General features: G+C 42.9%; 1 protein-coding gene and 1 pseudogene across 2 annotated transcripts in view; one reads left to right on the forward strand and one right to left on the reverse strand.

The window, feature by feature from the left end:
• Positions 1-8,937: 8,937 nt before the first annotated feature.
• LOC147999003 (disks large homolog 5-like) overlaps positions 8,938-22,250 on the reverse strand; it is a 124,855-nt gene continuing 111,542 nt past the window's right edge. Inside the window, exons 3-7 of one of the 2 annotated variants that reach the window (XM_087595898.1) lie at positions 13,139-13,244; positions 11,913-12,072; positions 10,582-10,725; positions 9,789-9,951; positions 8,938-9,444 (exon numbers count right to left, since the gene is read on the reverse strand). In XM_087595898.1, the coding sequence (XP_087452024.1) occupies positions 9,415-9,444; positions 9,789-9,951; positions 10,582-10,725; positions 11,913-12,072; positions 13,139-13,220 (579 nt within the window). In that variant the 5' untranslated portion in view covers positions 13,221-13,244 and the 3' untranslated portion in view covers positions 8,938-9,414. The remainder of the gene's footprint in view (positions 9,445-9,788; positions 9,952-10,581; positions 10,726-11,912; positions 12,073-13,138; positions 13,245-22,250) is intronic. The other variant, XM_087595900.1, reaches the window with a different exon arrangement.
• LOC147999004 (U2 spliceosomal RNA) lies at positions 20,241-20,450 on the forward strand (annotated as a pseudogene).

Here is a 22,250-nt window from a genome sequence, read left to right on the forward strand (position 1 = left end):
ATCTTCAAGTTTTCATAAAATGGATTTGGCCTGAAGTAGGGGCTGGCCCCAGGAAGATAGAACCCAATGAACATCGAGGTTTAGGATTATATGAACTCAGGCTGTGTCCTGTACTACCCCAGTCCTGGAAGGACACTTTCTGAATTCTACATATTTGAATTCTTCAGCTTCAGAAACTTGGAATTGTGTGCCCAGGACAACAGAAGCTAAGCACCCAGATAAAGGGTTCCCTGGCTCACTTTTTTCAATCAGGAGGGCTGGATCTGCATTCAAACCTGTTATGCTGTCAAGAGCCTAGGCCACAGAGCTTACCAAACCACACACACACACACACACACACACACACACACACACACACACACACATCCAGAAACCTCTGATTTCATTTTTCCTGTTTTGACAAGTGGAATGCTACAAGCCGAATAACTAATATTCTAGAGGCAGACAGTACACATAATTCTGGAGATGAGACCAGATATTGCCACAAACTTATAATCTGCTCAAGGCATACAAATGTATAGACAAATGTGACCACACAGGCAAAGAACTGTACTGTTGAAAGTGGGGCTTCCAAAATAAAGTACTTACACCTCCATGAAACTATTATACAGGTAAATCCTGAGGTCAAAAAACAGACCCCTAAATTCCAAGGGTGGAGGGACACAGAAACATATAAAAGTTGTGCATATGCATGCAGACCTGTGCACACACAGACACACAAACTGGGACACACCCACAAGAAAAGAAAATTAAACAGACTCAGAGAATGAGAAAGAGAGACAAATATGGAAAGAGCACAATGAGAATCATTAGAAATGTATGCACCATTACTGTCTCAGTGTTTAAGGCACACAGACAAGAAGGAACAGGCCAGAGCCTCAGGCCTTCTAGTTAAGCATGGAGATGAACAATGTGGGACCTGTTACCTAAGGGTGCTGCCATGAGATGATAGCGTTCAGTCACATTCCTAGCAAGTACAAACACTGTCCACAAACTCACAGCACCTAGAACCTTGCAAAGCTGCCACTTGTCAAGGGCTTTCCAATTGTACACTGGGAACTCATGCTCCAGTGACTTTATCCCTGAATTCTTCACTCAGATCACAAGTTCAGATTTTCAACAGGCAGAATCAGAGAGTCCATGTCCAAACTCACTCCTCAGTAAGGGTCAGGTTCTGAATCTCCTCTCTATGGGAGATGAGGTTTAGAACAAGGTCCTTTGTTTGGAGCAATGCATACCTCTTGTTCATGGATCCACCTGTCACATAAAGGAGGCGATCAGTCAGCTCATTTCTCTCCTTGGTAGTTAGCTCCAGTTCTCTATTCAGCCTCTCCTCTTCCTCGTTGTCCTGCACCTTGTTTAGGATATTTTCAGGGGATGAGGTCTGTCTGCAGGCCTCTGTAGGTAGAAGAACACAAGTGAACCCGCATGGGGTGAATGCATAGAGCATACACAGACCACAGTGAGGTCTAAACAGGAGAACATGCTTGGAAGCCAGTGTCACTGCAAGAAGTTTGGTCTGTGTAAGAGGCATCCTAAGTGGATCACAGTCCCCCCACTACTATATAGAGACCAAGAGATGTAAGCAGCCAGGTGTTCCCTATACCCGCCCACACAGGCTTACAAGTACCAGAGACATGCCTTCTCCAGGATTATTATCAGGTACGCAGGCTACAACCTGGTTTCAGGACCCTCACCCCTCTGGTTTCAGAAGTCAGATCATCAATTCAGCATCCACAATGACTTGATTGATCAGGGAAACTCAGATATCCTACACTGTTACTCTAGTCCAATAACTTTGCATTAAAAAGTCATGTAGGGGGAGGACATGGTCAACAGACTTATTAATTACCCCTACTGAAATGACAAATGCCCCAGAAGTGCCAATAGGTTACAGGCTCTTTCTCTACCTGCTCCATATAGTTTGGCTAGTGTAGAAAAATATCTGCCACACAGAACCTCTAATATATGAAGGTAAGATTGGCCCCGTCAGCCAGAGGTAGTCAGAGGAGTTCTAAGAATATAAGGTCATGGCCAGGAGCACAGTTCTCTCCCTCTTACTACTGTCAGATAGTCACTGAATTGAAAGAAGCAATGAAAGTGAAGTACATTGATGCCCTGTTTAATTCAGAAAAGTTATACCCTCCATGACTCCTGGTGGTGTTATAATATCAATTTAACATACCAAATGCACTGTAAAAGTAAAGACTAGAAGTTCACCCAATAATAGCATAGGCATTGCCATATCCTCCATGTGGTTATGGAGAAACTAATGATGTGAAAACCTTGACTTTCAGGAATTGTGATAATCATGGAATTCAATATCTGTGGAGATGTTCCAGTGGTTGTGGCCCATTGCTATAAAGGCCATCTGAAGGCCCCCACACTCACCCCTGAGAGGAAGATCAACATACACTGCCCAGAACTTACTCCACATTCCCCATGTGTCCATCATTACCTTTAGGTTTCGTTTGCTTCACTCTAGACTCTTCTCTATCAACATCAACTCTCCCAAAGCACCTACAAAGACGGGAAAACATGTCTGTGGATATATCCTTTGGACACTAAGAGAAAAAGTAGGGAATTGGTTGTCATAACGATACTGGTGACATCACAGGGATTCCAAGGTCTCTCTAGGAGACAATAGAATGTCCACGAAGGGACGGCTGATGTCACGGAGAACAGACTTTGCCTCCTTGCTAATGTTCTCCCTGTACTGAGCAAAAGCTGATGGACCCTTTTCAGGGGACTTCCCTGTGGCATAGCCACTGAGCACCACATGCTTCCAAAGCCAAATTTGGCTCTAGGCTTGATTGGAAAAACCTAAGTCATTGCTATGTATCTAAATGAGTGCTTCCTCCCCAATCCCTGCACAGAAGTGTTTCATCCTACCTCAAATTCTCCTCAGTCAGCAATATTACCCATTAAAGATTACTGAGAAATCACACCAGTTCCTATAAGTAGCCAAAGAGGTCTCCTGTCTCATCATGTGCAGGTGCATGAAATCACACCCAGAAATAGCCTATAGGATAGGTGGCAATGTGGGTGTGTGTTATAGGTACAACCTGAAGCTTTGTGCTTAACATTTGACAGTTGCCACCAGATTCTTTAGGAGAAAGAATTGCATTCATTATGGTCCTGGCAACAATGTGGTGATCTGTTAGGAGAGGAAACTGAAATATTGGATCCACCAGTGAATGCACCCTCAGACTGAGTGTGGGGCTCTCCTCTTTGCACTTAAGTTACCAAAGCAGGATTGCTTACAGGCCTCTCTAAGCTATAACATGTGATTTCATCTGAAAAATAAAATAGTCAGCAGATGTGGGGGGGGGGGGATGCAGCCAAAGGAGTAGGAGAAGCCTAGAGACATAACTCAGTGGACAGAGTAAGAAACAAGCATCTTCACTCCTGTTTCATGGATCACCCCACAAAACACAAAAGCATGTATCGTACTAAAAAAAAAAGCCAGTTATTTTGTTGAATGCATACACTAATACTGTTTACAGTATTAGTAGCAAAGCTCAGATTTTGGGGGCAGATCCATGACTTGAACTATCTTCCTGACAACATATAAATCAATCAATCAATCAATAAATAAATAAATAAATAAGAAAAAAACCACAAAAATAAAAAACACAAAAAGCACAAGCCTCTCATGTGAAGTTACAGAAGAGTGATCCAGTGGTCACTTCTGACCAGGCCATTTTAGCTATGACAGTGCATAGTGACCCTTAATTTGATGGGTCCTATATAAAGCTTTGTGCAATATTGTCATTTTAACAAACCTCATCCAGAACATACATAACGACACAGGATATGATTGCCATGTCCTTGCTGTGTATCAAGTTATTTTTCTGTGTCCTGATTGTCAGGCATATTACACCACCAATCTGAGATGGCTGGTAGACTTGGAAGAAAGTGGATATGAAAGATCCCCGTTTGATATCAGTACAGCCATTTCTTAAGAATGAGAATCCTTTAAGCTGGCCCTCGCTTAGCCCCTAGACGTTAGACAATAGACCAGAAAGTACAGAAAGCACATTCCCACCCACTCTCTAGGAAGCTGCCCGACCATAAGAACAGAGGGTATAGAACATATTTACTGCAGGGCAATTACAAGACAGGAAACATCTCTGGGAAGCTGACTGATCACTATAGAAGTGAGATGTCCTTGGTACTGAATGCAGCTGTGCTATAGGCTGACATCGCTATAGCCTTGTCCTGGGAACCCCAGAACAGAAACACCTGCCAAGACAGATATCCTTGGTCCTTGTCCTGGGAACCCCAGGATAAGAAAACATATATCAAGTCAGACATCCTTCCTACTGAAATAGCTACATTGATGTGGTTACGGCCTTATCCCAGGACGAGAAACATCTGCCTAGTTATCCTTGGCACTGAAATAGCTGAGCTAATGAAACTGTGTGATCATAAATGACTGTTTAAGCTGTACATTTCTGTTGTTTGAGGCTCCTCACATCCCTCCTCGTGAGGACCGTGTCGAGCCCCAGTGCATTGGTATCCCAAAGTAAACCTCTTGTTTTTACATCAAGACTGAGTCCTGTGTGTTCATGGGGTGGTGATTGTCCTCAGGACTGGAGCGAGAGTCTCCTCTGTCTGAGGTTCTTTCAGATAAAGCTATAGTTGTGGGTTACACACCTCAATTCTCATTGGCTAATGCTGTCCTCACAGTCCTTGGAGGCCCCTTTGTAAGACTACCTGTTGGAAAGTAGAAGCAGCTTTATTTGAGCTCAAAGTGAACCTGACGAGCAACGTAGAGAACAAGATGGGGTAATTGAGAACCTGTCTAAAACCAGCACAGAAACCCACCCTTCATTCAAAGCATCATCTACCAATTCTTGAATTTTTACCATTCTCTGCCAACCAGTCTTTCATTCAGGAAAGGTAGAAAAAAAGTGGAAATGATCTTTTTATACTAAGGACCTTGATCTGTCTTTCCTTAGGTCCACGTTAAGAACAAATGAAATGGGTATCACCATCTGAACAACTTAGTATCACCTACTCAGCATTTCTAGCCTAATACTGTGCCTATGGCAATCTCAAGCTTCCCTGAGTGTTGCTGCCCCAGCAAGAAGAATAAAGAACTGAGGTCAAACCCCACTTAACCTTTCAAGGGGTTAGAAGAAAGCCATCAGAGATACTGATTAAATCTCTTGATTAGATTAAATCAAGATGATACAACGTGAATCTATTGGGATATTCAACCATACATCTTCCTCACAACCCCACCTATCTGAGTTCATTGCTTGGCAGAATTCATGCCCCACCATCCTAGATATTTCTTGATTCATTGCTGCCAAGGGCCAGGTTTCCTGAGTTTTGTTTTTTGTAGAATTGGGTGTAGTCAATCATAGTTGCCCTCTGTAAGAAATGACAAATATCTATAATAACTGACCACACTGGACTTGTGTATACAAGTACAGTGGTGGAAAATTCAGCATAACTGAGGAGTGGGAAATCACCACTGTGTCCTGGCCTTTCTCTGCCCATATCACAGCTCACAGGCGGCTGGGGCAAACCTTGAGTTCCTCTGTAGAAACAGAGTGATGTTGAATGGACACTGAGCAGGCAGAGCAACACAGCTGAGGCAACTCAATTCCAGCAACAAATGCATTATGTGTTTCCCATCTTAACAGCTCCTTTTGAGGACTTGTCCCCACACCTAGCTTAAACACAGCAATTTTCATACATGCCTGCCTGCTATTTCATATTGTTGCTGTAATACGCCTCCACATCATAGATTTCAAAAAAGAAAGAAAATAAACCTGACAGTGAGAAGGGTGATGCTTGTCAACATCTAGTGTGTTGGGGGCCCAGGTATGGTCACAAATAACCAGGACACAGGGGATGCAAAGCAAAGGCAGATGCAACTGCATGCAGCTGCAAGTTTATTAACCCTTATACAGGCATGAATATGGATTACCTCACTTTCCCTTTTGGCAAGATATAATAAGATCGTTATTCCCATGATATCAGGAACGACTGAGGCAAGACTAGGCAAAGAAGTGAGACTAAGCAAAGGCTTCTCCTTAAAATATCTGTATAGCAAGTCACCCCTCTTGCTAGTATCACAATCTACTTGTCATACCCCAGAGACCATGAGAGCTGCTTCCACAAAAAACGGACACAGTACAGCATAGTGTAAGGTAAAGTGAGAAAAACATTTTCTTCTCAAGGGCAGCGTTCCAGCCCCTGCTTGCATCTCTCAGCCGTCTTTCCTTGATCCTGTCTGGGAAGTGTATCTCAATGATTCCTCAATTTCTCTCTTTGTCCTTTTGTTTTAAAAGTAACACTTTCTATAACATAGCTAATTGTCCTTGAAGGGGTTTAATCATGCAAAAAGAAAGCAATATAATATATAATGTATGCAACCTTTAATGAGTGTATCTATTTTCTTAGGGGTATTATTCAGATACCTTCCCAGATCTGGATTTAACTTTGATAATTGTTATCTGTCTACAAAATCAACAATATCGAATGAATATTCCAGTTTTCTGGCGTAAAGTCCTCGGGAGTAAGAACTAATGATTTTGGAATTTGCTCGGTGTCTATTGTTATGTCCCTCATTTCATTTCTGATTTTTAATTCATGTATTGTCTCTCTTGTGCATTGTTAGTTTGAGGAAGGGGTTGTCTCTCTTGTGGATCTTCTCAAAAAAAAAAAGAGGAAGAAAAGAAAAAGACAGCTCTTGCATTCCTTGACTTTGTATTTTTCTCTTTGTTTCTAAAGGCTTGATTTCAACCCTGAGTTTATTGCCCTTCATCAGATCCTACCAGACTCTCTATGGGATGAGGCTTTGCCTCCTCTTGGTAACAGCAGCATGTAATAAATGAAGCTTCTGCTGATCTCTGTTGTGGTGTTGCACATCACAATCTCACCGAAAACCATGCATAGCCTGGTTTTAGGCTCTATTAAAGCAGCCCACTATTTCAGTGTTCCCTGCAAGGTGCCATGGAACGGTAGTAACATAATTCTGCATGCACATCGACAGGTTTCTCCACGGTCTTCTGGGTCATTTGATAATAATTTATAGTGAGTTCATGGATGAACACACACTCACACACACACACACACACACACACACACACACACACTTTACTGACATGGTGCATATTCTTTGCACACCAAAAATAAAGTGAGCGTTACTGAAAATGCACCAATAGTGCAATCGATGGAGGGAGCTGTGGGGAAGCTGGGGCTTAGAGTTACTTAAAAGACCGATGCAGATTCTCCTTCTATTGGAGGAGAAACTTGATAGACAATGTGGTTCTTTATTTTCTTTCTCTAGAGCACACAGGACTAGGGTGGCAGCTAGGGCTTTGAGCATGTTTGGCAAGTACTGTAGCACTGAATTAAATCCTAGGGCTGGAACCCTATTAATCGTCTACAACAATTACAGGGCAGGCTGGATGAAGACACTCAGCTGACAATGTGGACATCTCAAGACAGTCACTGGACAATGGCTGACACACTTGTCTGAAGACTGGAAATGTTTCTCGATCTTGGAGAGGAGAGAAGGACCCTCCAACTACACTGTCCGCTAAGGAAGTTTATTCAGGTGAGGGATGACAGGGACTGTTTTGTCTCACGTCACACATGTCAGTAGAAAATATCCTAGGTATTGGATGCCGCTGTTAGCATTAACAGAACAAAGCCCATAGTGTTGGGAAGATTAATAAATTATGAGTAGGATTAGAAAACCCCAAGCCGGATCCCGGCCCGCAGCAGCTCTCTGCTCCCAGACCCGGTGAGAGAGAGACCCAACCGCCTGGTCAGGTGGGCACTCCTGAGGCTGCAGAGCGGAAGAGACCACCAACACTGCTCACCCCTGCCCACATCCCTGGCCCAAGAGGAAACTGTATAAGGCCTCTGGGCTCCCGTGGGGGAGGGCCCAGGAGCGGCAGGACCCCTGCCGGAGACACCGCCGGAACCTGAAAGAAACAGACCGGATAAACAGTTCTCTGCACCCAAATCCCGTGGGAGGGAGAGCTAAACCTTCAGAGAGGCAGACAAGCCTGGGAAACCAGAAGTGACTGCTCCCTGCACACACATCTCGGACGCCAGAGGAAAAAGCCAAAGACCATCTGGAACCCTGGTGCACTGAAGCTCCCGAAAGGGGCGGCACAGGTCTTCCTGGTTGCTGCCGCTGCAGAGAGCCCCTGGGCAGCACCCCACGAGCGAACTTGAGCCTCGGGACCACAGGTAAGACCAAATTTTCTGCTGCAAGAAAGCTGCCTGGTGAACTCAAGACACAGGCCCACAGGAACAGCTGAAGACCTGTAGAGAGGAAAAACTACACGCCAGAAAGCAGAACACTCTGTCCCCATAACTGACTGAAAGAGAGGAAAACAGGTCTACAGCACTCCTGTCACACAGGCTTATAGGACAGTCTAGCCACTGTCAGAAATAGCAGAACAAAGTTACACTAGAGATAATCTGATGGCGAGAGGCAAGCGCAGGAACCCTATTTCCCAAAATGACGTTGATGGTCATTATCTTTCTGGTTTAATACTAATGCTGTATTGTAAGAAAAACTGAGGCACATGGTTCTCCATTAGGATTATTCTATATACCTTTGTGAAAGTTGTCATTTTTTCTGCAGCTCTACAGGCATGAGTGTGTGTTACTCAATATCTGGTGCACACAGTCAATAAGGAATGTGTGTTATAGACTGATATAGACTAGGATGAGCAGAATACATGATAGCATGGATACAGTATGTCAGTGATTACATCATAAAGTGTGTGTCCATAAAAAAAGTCACATTATCCACACAAAGACACTATCACCCTGTGTACCCCTTGGTGGCTTTGAATTCCCTATTTACCCATGCTGCCTGGACCATGCAAAGATCCATATCCAGTTGTCAGATCTAAGTCTACAGGAGTGCAAAGGACCCTTGAATAAGATGGTCTTAAGAGTCAAGAGTTACAAATCAATTTTTATTCATAAGGAATACAATTTACAAAAAACAGGCATAAAATGAACAACTAAAATGGTATAAAAATGAAAAACAGTAACAAGAATATATAACTATGAAATAACAAAAAGAAAACTTCAATGAAAATCATAACCAAAAACATTTCTTAACAGCATTTTCTTAATGAACATTTAGAAACACAGTTGTAGTGCTGTTTCTCCTCTAGGACAAGACGTCAAGGCTGTCTCCTCAGATGTCTCTCAAATGGTGTTGTCCGTATGAGAAAGGAGAAAGACCTCAACCAGACAGGCTGGCATACGGATACATAAATGTAGGGTCTCTAAACATTGAGGAAATTATCTGAGAAGAAGAATATTCACCCACAAAAAGTCTTTGACTGTGAGGATTGTCGTCACAGGGAACTCCTGAGAGAGAAACTCATTCCTCAGGGGGCTGTCTTCCTGGGATCCGTCCTATTCCATGTCTCCTGCAGTTCCTGAGACCTGGGAGAAGAAGGCAGCTATTAAGACACGGATATGGTGGGGACACGCATACCAGCTGTCAAGTTGCTGCCTTCAGTCATGTGATATGTTATTCCTCTGTCACCATTTCTGGACTGCAGTTTCAAAAAGGGCAGAGAAGTATAATTGCCCATAATTCAGTTTCTGAAAAGTGGTTAATATCCCAGAATACTTGTGCATAGACAGAGCAATGAATAACTCTATCACATGAGGAGGGTGACTGATTGGGTGTGGGGACATTAGAAAGATGATAGGGGAAGCAAAGATGTATCCAATAGGCAAATGGTATCAGACATTGTTAATCTGACTCAGCTGCTTGTTCCTACCACATTTTGCTGGGTCTGGAGGTTTCTGGTCTTCTCCTGTTCGTCTTCATCCTTCGGGTTCAACTCAAACAAATATCGCTGTAACTCCTTGCACTCCTGCTTCAATGTGACCAACTTCTTCTTCATACATGCCTGGTCCATCAGGAGCCGGCTGTGCAGGTTGCTGGAAACACACTCTGCATAGTAAGATCCTGTAGCCTCTTCCTCCCATTCCAACTGCCAAATCCCACAAACTCCACCAGGACCCAGATACCCATAAAGACTTCATAGAATACATCTCCATACATGTAAGGCTGCTCCACAAACAGCAAACGGCCAATCCAGGGAAGAATAAATTGTTTCTGTGACCCAAGCACCTAACAGTCCATGTCTCTCCAAAAGAACAAGGGATCTACAACTATCCATGAAAGCCCAATGCATCGGGGCAACATCAATTAGTAGGCAGTAAAAAACCGCAAGAGGACAGTAGAACCAAGGGAGGTCATGCTAACCATGTGGTCCACACATTGAGCTTTGTTAAACCTGATATGACCCCAGAGGCCCAGGTCGGCCTAATAACACTCTGATGCCTGAATCAGTATAGTTCTATCCAGAGCCTTCTAAAGATGCATAGACACTGTGCTGAGAAGTCACAGTCTCTTATGGAACTGAAACTGAGTCCAAAAGACCCACGGCACAGTGATATTTAAACAGCAGAAGACATGGACCCAGAGCTGCAGGCTCTCCAGTCCAGAACAAAGAGAGGCAGCAATGGATATTCCACAAGTGATGGGCCCTTCTGACCAGTACTTACCGATAGAAGTTAATCTCCTTCTTGAGCTCCTGAAATTTCTCACGATGTTCAATGTTCTTTGTGTCTAAGTTGTGCAGTAATGAAATGACCTCTTTCTCCTTTATCTTCAAGTTTTCATAAAATGGATTTGGCCTGAAGTAGGGGCTGGCCCCAGGAAGATAGAACCCAATGAACATCGAGGTTTAGGACTATATGAACTCAGTCTGTGTCCTGTACTACCCCAGCCCTGGAAGGACACTTTCTGAATTCTACATATTTGGATCTTCTTCAGCTTCAGAAACTTGGAATTGTGTGCCCAGGACAACAGAAGCTAAGCACCCAGATAAAGGGTTCCTTGGCTCACTTTTTTGAATCAGGAGGGCTGGATCTGCATTCAAACCTGTTATGCTGTCAAGAGCCTAGGCCACAGAGCTTACCCAACCACACACACACACACACACAAACACACACACACACACATCCAGAAACCTCTGATTTCATTTTTCCTGTTTTGACAAGTGGAATGCTACAAGCCGAATAACTAATATTCTAGAGGCAGACAGTACACATAATTCTGGAGATAAGACCAGATATTGCCACAAACTTATAATCTGCCCAAGGCATACAAGTGTATAGACAAATGTGACCACACAGGCAAAGAACTGTACTGTTGAAAGTGGGGCTTCCAAAATAAAGCACTTACACCTCCATGAAACTATTATACAGGTATATCCTGAGGTCAAAAAACAGACCCCTAAATTCCAAGGGACAGGGGACATAGAAACATATAAAAGTTGTACATATGCATGCAGACCTGTGAACACACAGACACACAAACTGGGACACACCCACAAGAAAAGAAAAGTAAACAGACTCAGAGAATGAGAAAGAGAGACAAATATGGAAAGAACACAATGAGAATCAGTAGAAATGTATGCACCATTACTGTCTCAGTGTTTAAGGCACACAGACAAGAAGGAACAGGCCTGAGCCTCAGGCCTTCTAGTTAAGCATGGAGATGAACAATGTGGGACCTGTTACCTAAGGGTGCTGCCATGAGATGATAGCGTTCAGTCACCTTCCTAGCAAGTACAAACACTGTCCACAAACTCACAGCACCTAGAACCTTGCAAACTGCCACCTGTCAAGGGCTTTCCAATTGTACACTGGGAACTCATGCTCCAGTGACGTTATCCCTGAATTCTTCACTCAGATCACAAGTTCAGATTTTCAACAGGTGGAATCAGAGAGTCCATTTCCAAACTCACTCCTCACTAAGGGTCAGGTTCTGAATCTCCTCTCTATGGGAGATGAGGTTTAGAACAAGGTCGTTTGTTTGGAGCAATGCATACCTCTTGCTCATGGATCCACCTGTCACATAAAGGAGGCGATCTGTCAGCTCATTTCTCTCCTTGGTAGTTAGCTCCAGTTCTCTATTCAGCCTCTCCTCTTCCTCGTTGGCCTGCACCTTGTTTAGGACATTTTCAGGGGATGAGGTCTGTCTGCAGGCCTCTGTAGGTAGAATAACACAAGTGAACCCACATGGGGCGAATGCATAGAGCATACACAGACCACAGTGAGGTCCAAACAGGAGAACATGCTTGGAAGCCAGTGTCACTGCAAGGAGTTTGGTCTATGTGTAAGAGGCATCCTAAGTGGATCACAGTTCCCCCACTACTATATAGAGACCAAGAGATGTAAGCAGCCAGGTGTTCCCTATGCCCGCCCACACAGGCTTACAAGTACCAGAGAGATGCCTTCTCCAGGATTATTATCAGGTACGCAGGCTACAACCTGGTTTCAGGACCCTCACCCCTCTGGTTTCAGAAGTCAGATCATCAATTCAGCATCCACAATGACTTGATTGATCAGGGATACTCAGATATCCTACACTGTTACTCTCGTCCAATAACTTTGCATTAAAAATTCATGTAGGGGGAGGACATGGTCAACAGACTTATTAATTCCCCCTACTGAAATGACAAATGCCCCAGAAGTGCCAGTAGGTTACAGGCTCTTTCTCTACCTGCCCCATATAGTTGGCTACTGTAGAAAAATATCTGCCACACAGAACCTCTAATGTATGAAGGTAAGATTGGCCCCGTCAGCCAGAGGTAGTCACAGGAGTTCTAAGAATATAAGGTCATGGCCAGGAGCACAATTCTCTCCCTCTTACTACTGTCAGATAGTCACTGAATTTAAAGAAGCAATGAAAGTGAAGTACATTGATGCCCTGTTTAATTCAGAAAAGTTATACCCTCCATGACTACTTATGGTGTTATTATATCAATTTAACATACTGAATGCACTGTAAAAGTAAAGACTAGAAGTTCACCCAATAATAGCATAGGCATTGCCATATCCTCCATGTGGTTATGGAGAAACTAATGATGTGAAAACCTTGACTTTCAGGAATTGTGATAATCATGGAATTCAATATCTGTGGAGATGTTCCAGTGGTTGTGGCCCATTGCTATAAAGGCCAGGTGAAGGCCCCCACACTCACTCCTGACAGGAAGCTCAACATACACTGCCCAGAACTTACTCCACATTCCCCATGTCCTGTGTCCATCATTACCTTTAGGTTTCGTTTGCTTCACTCTAGACTCTTCTCTATCAACATCAACTCTCCCAAAGCGCCTGAGAAGACGGGCAAACATGCCTGTGGATATATCCTTTGGACACTAAGAGAAAAAGTAGGGAATTGGTTGTCACAACGATACTGGTGACATCACAGGGATTCCAAGGTCTCTCTAGGAGACAATAGAATGTCCACGAAGGGACGGCTGATGTCATGGATAACAGACTTTACCTCCCTGCTAATGTTCTCCCTGTACTGAGCAAAAGCTGATGGACCCTTTTCAGGGGACTTCCCTGTGGCATAGCCACTGAGCACCACATGCTTCCAAAGCCAAATTTGGCTCTAGGCTTGATTGGAAAAACCTAAGTCATTGCTATGTATCTAAATGAGTGCTTCCTCCCCAATCCCTGCACAGAAATGTTTCATCCTACCTCAAATTCTCCTCAGTCAGCAATATTACCCATTAAAGATTACTGAGAAATCACACCAGTTCCTATAAGTAGCCAAAGAGGTCTCCTGTCTCATGATGTGCAGGTGCATGAAATCACACCCAGAAATAGCCTGTAGGGTAGGTTGCAATGTGGGTGTGTGTTATAGGTACAACCTGAAGCTTTGTGCTTAACATTTGACAGTTGCCACCAGATTCCTTAGGAGAAAGAATTGCATTCATTATGGTCCTGGCAACAATGTGGTGATCTGTTAGCAGAGGAAACTGAAATATTGGAGCCACCAGTGAATGCACCCTCAGGCTGAGTGTGGGGCTCTCCTCTTTGCACTTAAGTTACCAAAGTAGGATTGCTTACAGGCCTCTCTAAGCTATAACGTGTGATTTCATCTGAAAAATAAAATAGTCAGCAAATGTGGGGGGGGGGGAATGCAGCCAAAGGAGTAGGACAAGCCTAGAGATATAACTCAGTGGACAGAGTAAGAAACAAGCATCTTCACTCCTGTTTCATGGATCACCCTACAAAACACAAAAGCATCTATCCTACTAAAAAAAAAAAAACAGTTATTTTAATGAATGCATACACTAATACTGTTTACAGTATTAGTGGCAAAGCTCAGATTTTGGGGGCAGATCCATGACTTGAACTATCTTCCTGACAACATATAAAGCAATAAATAAATAAATAAATAAATAAATAATAAATAAATAAATAAGAAAAAAACACAAAAATAAAAAACACAAAAAGCACAAGCCTCTCATGTGAAGTTACAGAAGAGTGATCCAGTGGTCACTTCTGACCAGGCCATTTTAGCTATGACAGTGCATAGTGACCCTTAATTTGATGGGTCCTGTATAAAGCTTTGTGCAATATTGTCATTTTAACAAACCTCATCCAGAACATACATAACGACACAGGATATGATTGCCATGTCCTTGCTGTGTATCAAGTTATTTTTCTGTGTCCTTGATTGTCAGGCATATTACAGCAACAATCTGAGATGGCTGGTAGACTTGGAAGAAAGTGGATATGAAAGATCTCCGTTAGATATCAGTACAGCCATTTCTTAAGCATGAGAATCTTTTAAGCTGGCCCTCGTTTAGCCCCTAGACGTTAGTCAATAGACCAGAAAGTACAGAAAGCACATTCCCACCCACTCTCTAGGAAGCTGCCCGACCATAAGAACAGAGGGTATAGAACATATTTACTGCAGGGCAATTACAAGACAGGAAACATCTCTGGGAAGCTGACTGACCACTATAGAAGTGAGATATCCTTGGTACTGAATGCAGCTGTGCTATAGGCTGACATCGCTATAGCCTTGTCCTGGGAACTCCAGAAGGGAAACACCTGCCAAGACAGATATCCTTGGTCCTTGTCCTGGGAACCCCAGGATAAGAAAATATATATCAAGTCAGACGTCCTTCCTACTGAAATAGCTACATTGATGTGGTTACGGCCTTATCCCAGGACGAGAAACATCTGCCTAGGTATTCTTGGCACCGAAATAGCTGAGCTAATGAAACTGTGTGATCGTAAATGACTGTTTAAACTGTACATTTCTGTTGTTCGAGGCTCCTCACATCCCTCCTGCGTGTGGACCATGTCGAGCCCCAGTGCATTGGTATCCCAAAGTAAACCTCTTGTTTTTACATCAAGACTGAGTCCTGTGTGTTCATGGGGTGGTGATTGTCCTCAGGACTGGAGCGAGAGTCTCCTCTGTCTGAGGGTCTTTCAGATAAAGCTATAGTTGTGGGTTACACACCTCAATTCTCATTGGCTAATGCTGTCCTCACAGTCCTTGGAGGCCCCTTTGTAAGACTACCTGTTGGAAAGTAGAAGCAGCTTTATTTGAGCTCAAAGTGAACCTGACGAGCAGCGTAGAGAACAAGATGGGGTAATTGAGAACCTGTCTAAAACCAGCACAGAAACCCACCCTTCATTCAAAGCATCATCTACCAATTCTTGAATTTTTACCATTCTCTGCCAAACAGTCTTTCATTCAGGAAAGGTAGAAAAAAAACTGGAAATGATCTTTGTATTCTAAGGACCTTGATCTGTCTTTCCTTAGGTCCACGTTAAGAACAAATGAAATGGGTATCACCATCTGAACAACTTAGTATCACCTACTCAGCATTTCTAGCCTAATACTGTGCCTATGGCAATCTCAAGCTTCCCTGAGTGTTGCTGCCCCAGCAAGAAGAATAAAGAACTGAGGTCAAACCCCAGTGAACCTTTCATGGGTTAGAAGAAAGCCATCAGAGATACTGCACTACTTTGTCCTTAGATTAAATCAAGATGATACAACGTGAATCTATTGGGCTATTCAACTATACATCTTCCTCACAAACCCACCTATCTGAGTTCATTGCTTGGCAGAATTCATGCCCCACCATCCTAGATATTTCTTGATTCATTGCTGCCAAGGGCCAGGTTTCCTGAGTTTTGTTTTTTATAGAATTGGGTGTAGTCAATCATAGTTGCCCTCTGTAAGAAATGACAAATATCTATAATAACTGACCACACTGTACTTGTGTATACAAGTACAGTAGTGGAAAATTCAGCATAACTGAGGAGTGGGAAATCACCACTGTGTCCTGGCCTTTCTCTGCCCATATCACAGCTCACAGGCGGCTGGGGCAAACCTTGAGTTCCTCTGTAGAAACAGAGTGAGGTTGAATGGACACTGAGCAGGCAGAGCAACACAGCGGAGGCAACTCAATTCCAGCAACAAATGCATTATTTGTTTCCCATCTTAACAGCTCCTTTTGAGGACTTGTCCCCACACCTAGCTTAAACACAGCATTTTCATACATGCCCGCCTGCTATTTCATATTGTTGCTGTAATATGCCTCCACATCATAGATTTCAAAAAAATATATACCTAACACTGAGAAGGGTGATGCTTGTCAACAGCTAGTGCGTTGGGGGCCCAGGTACGGTCACAAATAACCAGGACACAGGGGATGCAGAGCAAAGGCAGATGCAACTGCATGCAGCTACAAGCTTATTAACCCTTATATAGGCATGAATATGCATTACCTCACATTCCCTTTTGGCAAGATATAATACGGTCGTTATTCCCATGATACCAGGAACGACTGAGGCAAGACTAGGCAAAGAAGTGAGACTAAGCAAAGGCTTCTCCTTAAAATATCTGTATAGCAAATCACCCCTCTTCCTAGTATCACAATCTACTTGTCATAACCCAGAGAGCATGAGAGCTGCTTCCACAAAAAACAGACACAGTACAGCATAGTGTAAGGTAAAGTGAGAAAAACATTTCCTTCTCAAGGGCAGCGTTCCAGCCCCTGCTTGCATCTCTCAGCCATCTTTCCTTGATCCTGTCTGGGAAGTGTATCTCAGTGACTCCACAATTTCTCTCTTTGTCCTTTTGTTTTAAAAGTAACACTTTCTATAACATAGCTAATTGTCCTTGAAGGGGTTTAATCATGCAAAAAGAAAACAATATAATATATAATGTATGCAACCTTTAATGACTGTATCTATTTTCTTAGGGGTATTATTCAGATACCTTCCCAGATCTGGATTTAACTTTGGTAATTGTTATCTGTCTACAAAATCAACAATATCGAATAAATATTCCAGTTTTCTGGCGTAAAGTCCTCGGGAGTAAGAACTAATGATTTTGGAATTTGCTCGGTGTCTATTGTTATGTCCCTCATTTCATTTCTGATTTTTAATTCATGTATTGTCTCTCTTGTGCATTGTTAGTTTGAGGAAGGGGTTGTCTCTCTTGTGGATCTTCTCAAAAAAAAAAAAAAGAGGAAGAAAAGAAAAAGACAGCTCTTGCTTTCCTTGACTTTGTATTTTTCTCTTTGTTTCTAAAGGCTTGATTTCAACCCTGAGTTTACTCCTTTCATCAGATCCTACCAGACTCTCTATGGGATGAGGCTTTGCCTCACTTGGTAACAGCAGCATGGAAAAAATGAAGCTTCTGCTGATCTCTGTTGTGGTGTTGCACATCACAATCTCACCGAAAACCATGCATAGCCTGGTTTTAGGCTCTATTAAAGCAGCCCAGTATTTCAGTGTTACCTGCAAGGTGCCATGGAACGGTAGTAACATAATTCTGCATGCACATCGACAGGTTTCTCCACGGTCTTCTGGGTCATTTGATAATAATTTATAGTGAGTTCATGGATGAACACACACACACACACACACACACACACACACACACACACTTTACTTACATGGTGCATATTCTTTGCACACCAAAAAGAAAGTGAGAATTACTGAAAATGCACCAATAGTGCAATCGATGCATTGAGCTGTGGGGAAGCTGGGGCTTAGAGTTACTTAAAAGACTGGATGCAGATTCTCCTTCTATTGGAGGAGAAACTTGATAGACAATGTGGTTCTTTATTTTCTTTCTCTAGAGCACACAGGACTAGGGTGGCAGCTAGGGCTTTGAGCATGTTTGGCAAGTACTGTAGCACTGAATTAAATCCTAGGGCTGGAACCCTATTAATCATCTACAACAATTACAGGGCAGGCTGGATGACGACACTCAGCTGACAATGTGGACATCTCAACACAGTCACTGGACAATGGCTGACACACTTGTCTGAAGACTGGAAATGTTTCTCGATCTTGGAGAGGAAAGAAGGACCCTCCAACTACACAGTCCTCTAAGGAAGTTTATTCAGGTGAGGGATGACAGGGACTGTTTTGTCTCATGTCACACATGTCAGTAGAAAATATCCTAGGTATTGGATGCCGCTGTTAGCATTAACAGAACAAAGCCCATAGTGTTGGGAAGGATAATAAATTATGAGTAGGATTAGAAAACACCAAGCCTCTTCCAGGTTCTAGGAGAGCAAAAAAAAAAAAAAAATACCACGAAATACAGCATTAATGTGATAGTTTGGTTAAATCTAGTTACTAGTTTCTATTGTGATACCTATTGTCAGTGCCTGTGCCAACAGTGTGTGAATATCAGGTGTAGGTTTGTGGGGTTGAAAGAAAACACTTACACGGGTCACCCCTTTTTAGCGAGTGCCACCAAGGCTTTACTGAGATCTCCTTATATACCAAAGGCAAAAGCCGTGGAAAATCAACAAGGCAGGTGAAAATCCCCAAACAGGAAAATAGGACAAGTCTGTGTGGTGAAAGTTCCAGCCCAATCAGGGGCATAAACAGCTTCTTAAAAACAAGAAGCAGGAAAGCTCAGTGGGGAGGAAGGGTGCCATGGAAAATCCCAGCCCCAAATCAGGGGCTAAGAGCAGCTGTCAAAGGTGTAAACAATTTCTTCCTATAGCAGGCTGAAAGGCTCAGTGAGGGGGGAGGGAAACACCAAGGTAGGGCCCAACAGGAGCCTTCAATGGTGGCTCTAATGTTTCACTTTCCTCTGCCAACTGGCCTCCACACTGTTTCTAGCACCATAATGATTTCAAGTCTTCCTCCTAAGGAATTTTGTGGCAACCGTTGAATGCTAAGCACAAGGCTTCATGAGTGTTCCCCTAACACACACCCACATTGCAACCTTCCATGCAGGCTATTTCTTGATGTGATTTCAAGCACCTGTACATAATAAGACAGGAGAACATTTTGAGTGCATATTCAAACTGGTATTATTTCTCAGGAATTTTTAATGGCTAATATTGGTGAAGAAGGATAATTTGAGTTAGGATGAGACATTTTTGGGCAGGATTTGGAAGGAAACATTCATTTAGATGCATAGGAATTACTAAGGTTTTTATAATCAAGCCTAGAGGAAAATTTGGCTTTGGAAGAAGGAGATGCTCAGTGGCTCTGCCCCGGGAAAGTCTCCTGGAAAGGCCACCACAGCTTATGCTCAGTACAGGGAGAACATTAGCAGGGAGGCAAAGTCTGCTCCCCATGACATCTGCTGTCCCTTCTTGGACATTCTATTGTCTCCTACAGAGTACTTGGCGTCCTCTGTCACCAATGTTGTAGTGACAACCAGTGCCCTAGTTTCTCTCAGTCCGAGTCTGGCAGATACATCCTAAGACATGTTTTCCAGTCTTAGAAGTGTTTTGGGAGGGGCGAATGTCAATTGTGGAGAGACTAGGGTGAAGGAGTCTGACCTTTCGTCTCACAGAAATGATGGACAAAGAAAGTGGTTCTGGGGAATGTGGAGTAAGTTCTGGGCAGTGTCTTTTGAGCTTTCTGTGGAGGTGGGGTGGGGGGAGGGATGGTGGGGGTCCTGCAAGCTTAAGCTGACCTTTCTAGCAATTGGCCACAACAACTGGAGCATCTGCAAAGGAATTGAATTTCCATGAATATCACAATTCCTGAAAGTCATGGATTTCAGAACATTAATTTTCCCATCCCCAAAGAAAGGATATGGTAAGGCCAATGCTACTATTCTGTGAACTTCTGGCCTTTACTTTTAAAGTTGATTTGTGGCTTGTTTTTTGTTTGTTTATTTATTTATTTAGTGGGTAATATTATTTATTGCCAAAGTCAAACATCTGGGTTACATCCTGGGACCCACATGACAGAAGGAGAGAAATGGCTCCTGAAAGTTGTTTGGTCATGTGCTGCACACACACATACACACACACACACACACACACACACATACACACACACACAGACAGACACTCATACTCATACTCTCACTCATACACACACAAACTTTAAAGCAATAGTAATTTTTCTTAATAGCTTCTCGGCCTTTTGGCTAAGATCAAGTGTAGTAATTTTTCTTAGAGTCTGATATAATTGGTTCTAATACAAAGACAGCCTGAGTGTAGTTACTATATAATTAAATAGTACTCATGCTCTCAGGCAAAGAGTTTAAAGTTTATAGGTACCTAATAAACTCGCACTGGGACATATAAAGAACATTTAAATGTTCAGCAGAAATACAAAGAACAACTAATTTAATTTGTTAAAAGTGAAAGCTTATACAATTCTGAAGGTTTTTATGCTGGTTTTATTATACATGTAACTATGAAAAGAAAACATACATACTTGATCAATGAAATGAGGAAGAGTGATTTAATGAACAGAAAAGTGGATGGTACTTCAAAATTTCCATGATTACATATTATCTATTTAATTCCCTCCACAATAGCAAGAAACGGACATTATTATTTATGCGACATTACAGATACATAAACCGAGAAAATATTGTTTGGCCTGATTTTCTGAGCTTTTTAAAGGTTTAGTTAATTGACAGAGCTGTGCTTTAAAATTAGGGTCCATATTCTTCTGTTTTAAATGTGTGACACTTTTCTCTTTTTTTCTCCATCTTTATTAAATTGGGTATTTCTTATTTACATTTCAATTGTTATTACCTTTCTGGGTTTCCAGGCAAACATCCCCCTAACCCCTCCCCCTCCCCTTCTCTATTGGTGTCCCCTCCCCATCCTCCTCCCATTACCACCCTCCCCCCAACAATCCCTTCACTGGGGGTTCACTCTTGGCAGGACCAAGGGCTTCCCTTTTATTTCTAGTGGGTGCTGCTCTCCCTGCTCCGTGGGAAGTGGATGGGGGGAAGGCCCGGGCCTGAGGTGAGTTGGAACTGGGGTAGAAAGGCATAGGGCCTCCTAGGTGAGAATGCCAAACCACCACTGCTGCTGCAGCCACCATGGAGAAGCCCTTGTTCCTGCTGCAGGGAGGAGAGTCTGGTGCCCACAAGATGGCTGAAGGGGAGCTGAGAGTGGACAGCTTCATCACCCGCCTGCTGGAGGTATGAGGATATCGTCCGGGAAAAATTGTGCAGATGACTGGAGCAGAAGTCCGAGGGCTGTGTATCACGTCTCGTGAAATCTTTCTTAGCCAGCCAACAGCTGTGAACACAGGTTTCTTTTGGAGAGCAGGCCTGTGCAGGCCCAGAACCTAGGTGGGACAGTTCAAGCTACCCTTTTTCCATGGCCAATCTCAGATCATATTCAGAAAGTATTTCTTGGGCTAAAGAGAAGGCTTAGTGGTTAAGAGCACTGACAGCTCTTCCAGAGGTCCTGAGTTCAAATCCCAGCAACCACATGGTGGCTCACAACCATCTGTAATGAGATAGGATGCCCTCTTCTGGTGTGTCTGAAGACAATCACGGTGTACTTGTATATAATAAATAAATAAATAAATAAATCTTTAAAAAAAAAGAGTATTTCTTCCAGGTGATGGATTTCCAATTTATGGAATTGAACTAACTTACTGATGGTGGAAGTGACACAGAGAGTTAAAGTACAGAAGGAATAATCCAGAATATCCACCAACAGTTGCTGTCACACCAGGACTTTTAAAAGCTCAGCTGCTAGAGAAGCAATGTAGTCTTTGGTTATTCTCAAGCTTAGGTCTTCTAGTCATTATAAGCTGACCATGACACAAAAAGAGTCATCTATATCAAAATAGAGAATAGTAACTAGATTCACACCACACTATCACATTACTACTGTATTTGAGGTTCTCAGTTAATATCCAAGAACCTGGAAGAGGCCAGGGCCTTGCTACACATACTCATAATTTATGTCCCCATTGTCAGCTGAGATTCTTCATGCAGCCTGGGGTCAAGGAGGTCATCCCACAAAGCACAAAACACCCATCTCAGGTAAATATGTATGGTTTATTGAATCCAAAACATCCATGAATTTCAGGACACAATTAAATGTTGAAACCTAAGGATAATAGATATAGAAGAGAATTAAGATTTCTAGTTCATAGATCCA

Source organism: Rattus norvegicus, chromosome 19 (assembly GCF_021556685.1).
Source record: "Rattus norvegicus strain SHRSP/BbbUtx chromosome 19, alternate assembly SHRSP_T2T, whole genome shotgun sequence".
NCBI lineage: Eukaryota > Metazoa > Chordata > Mammalia > Rodentia > Muridae > Rattus > Rattus norvegicus.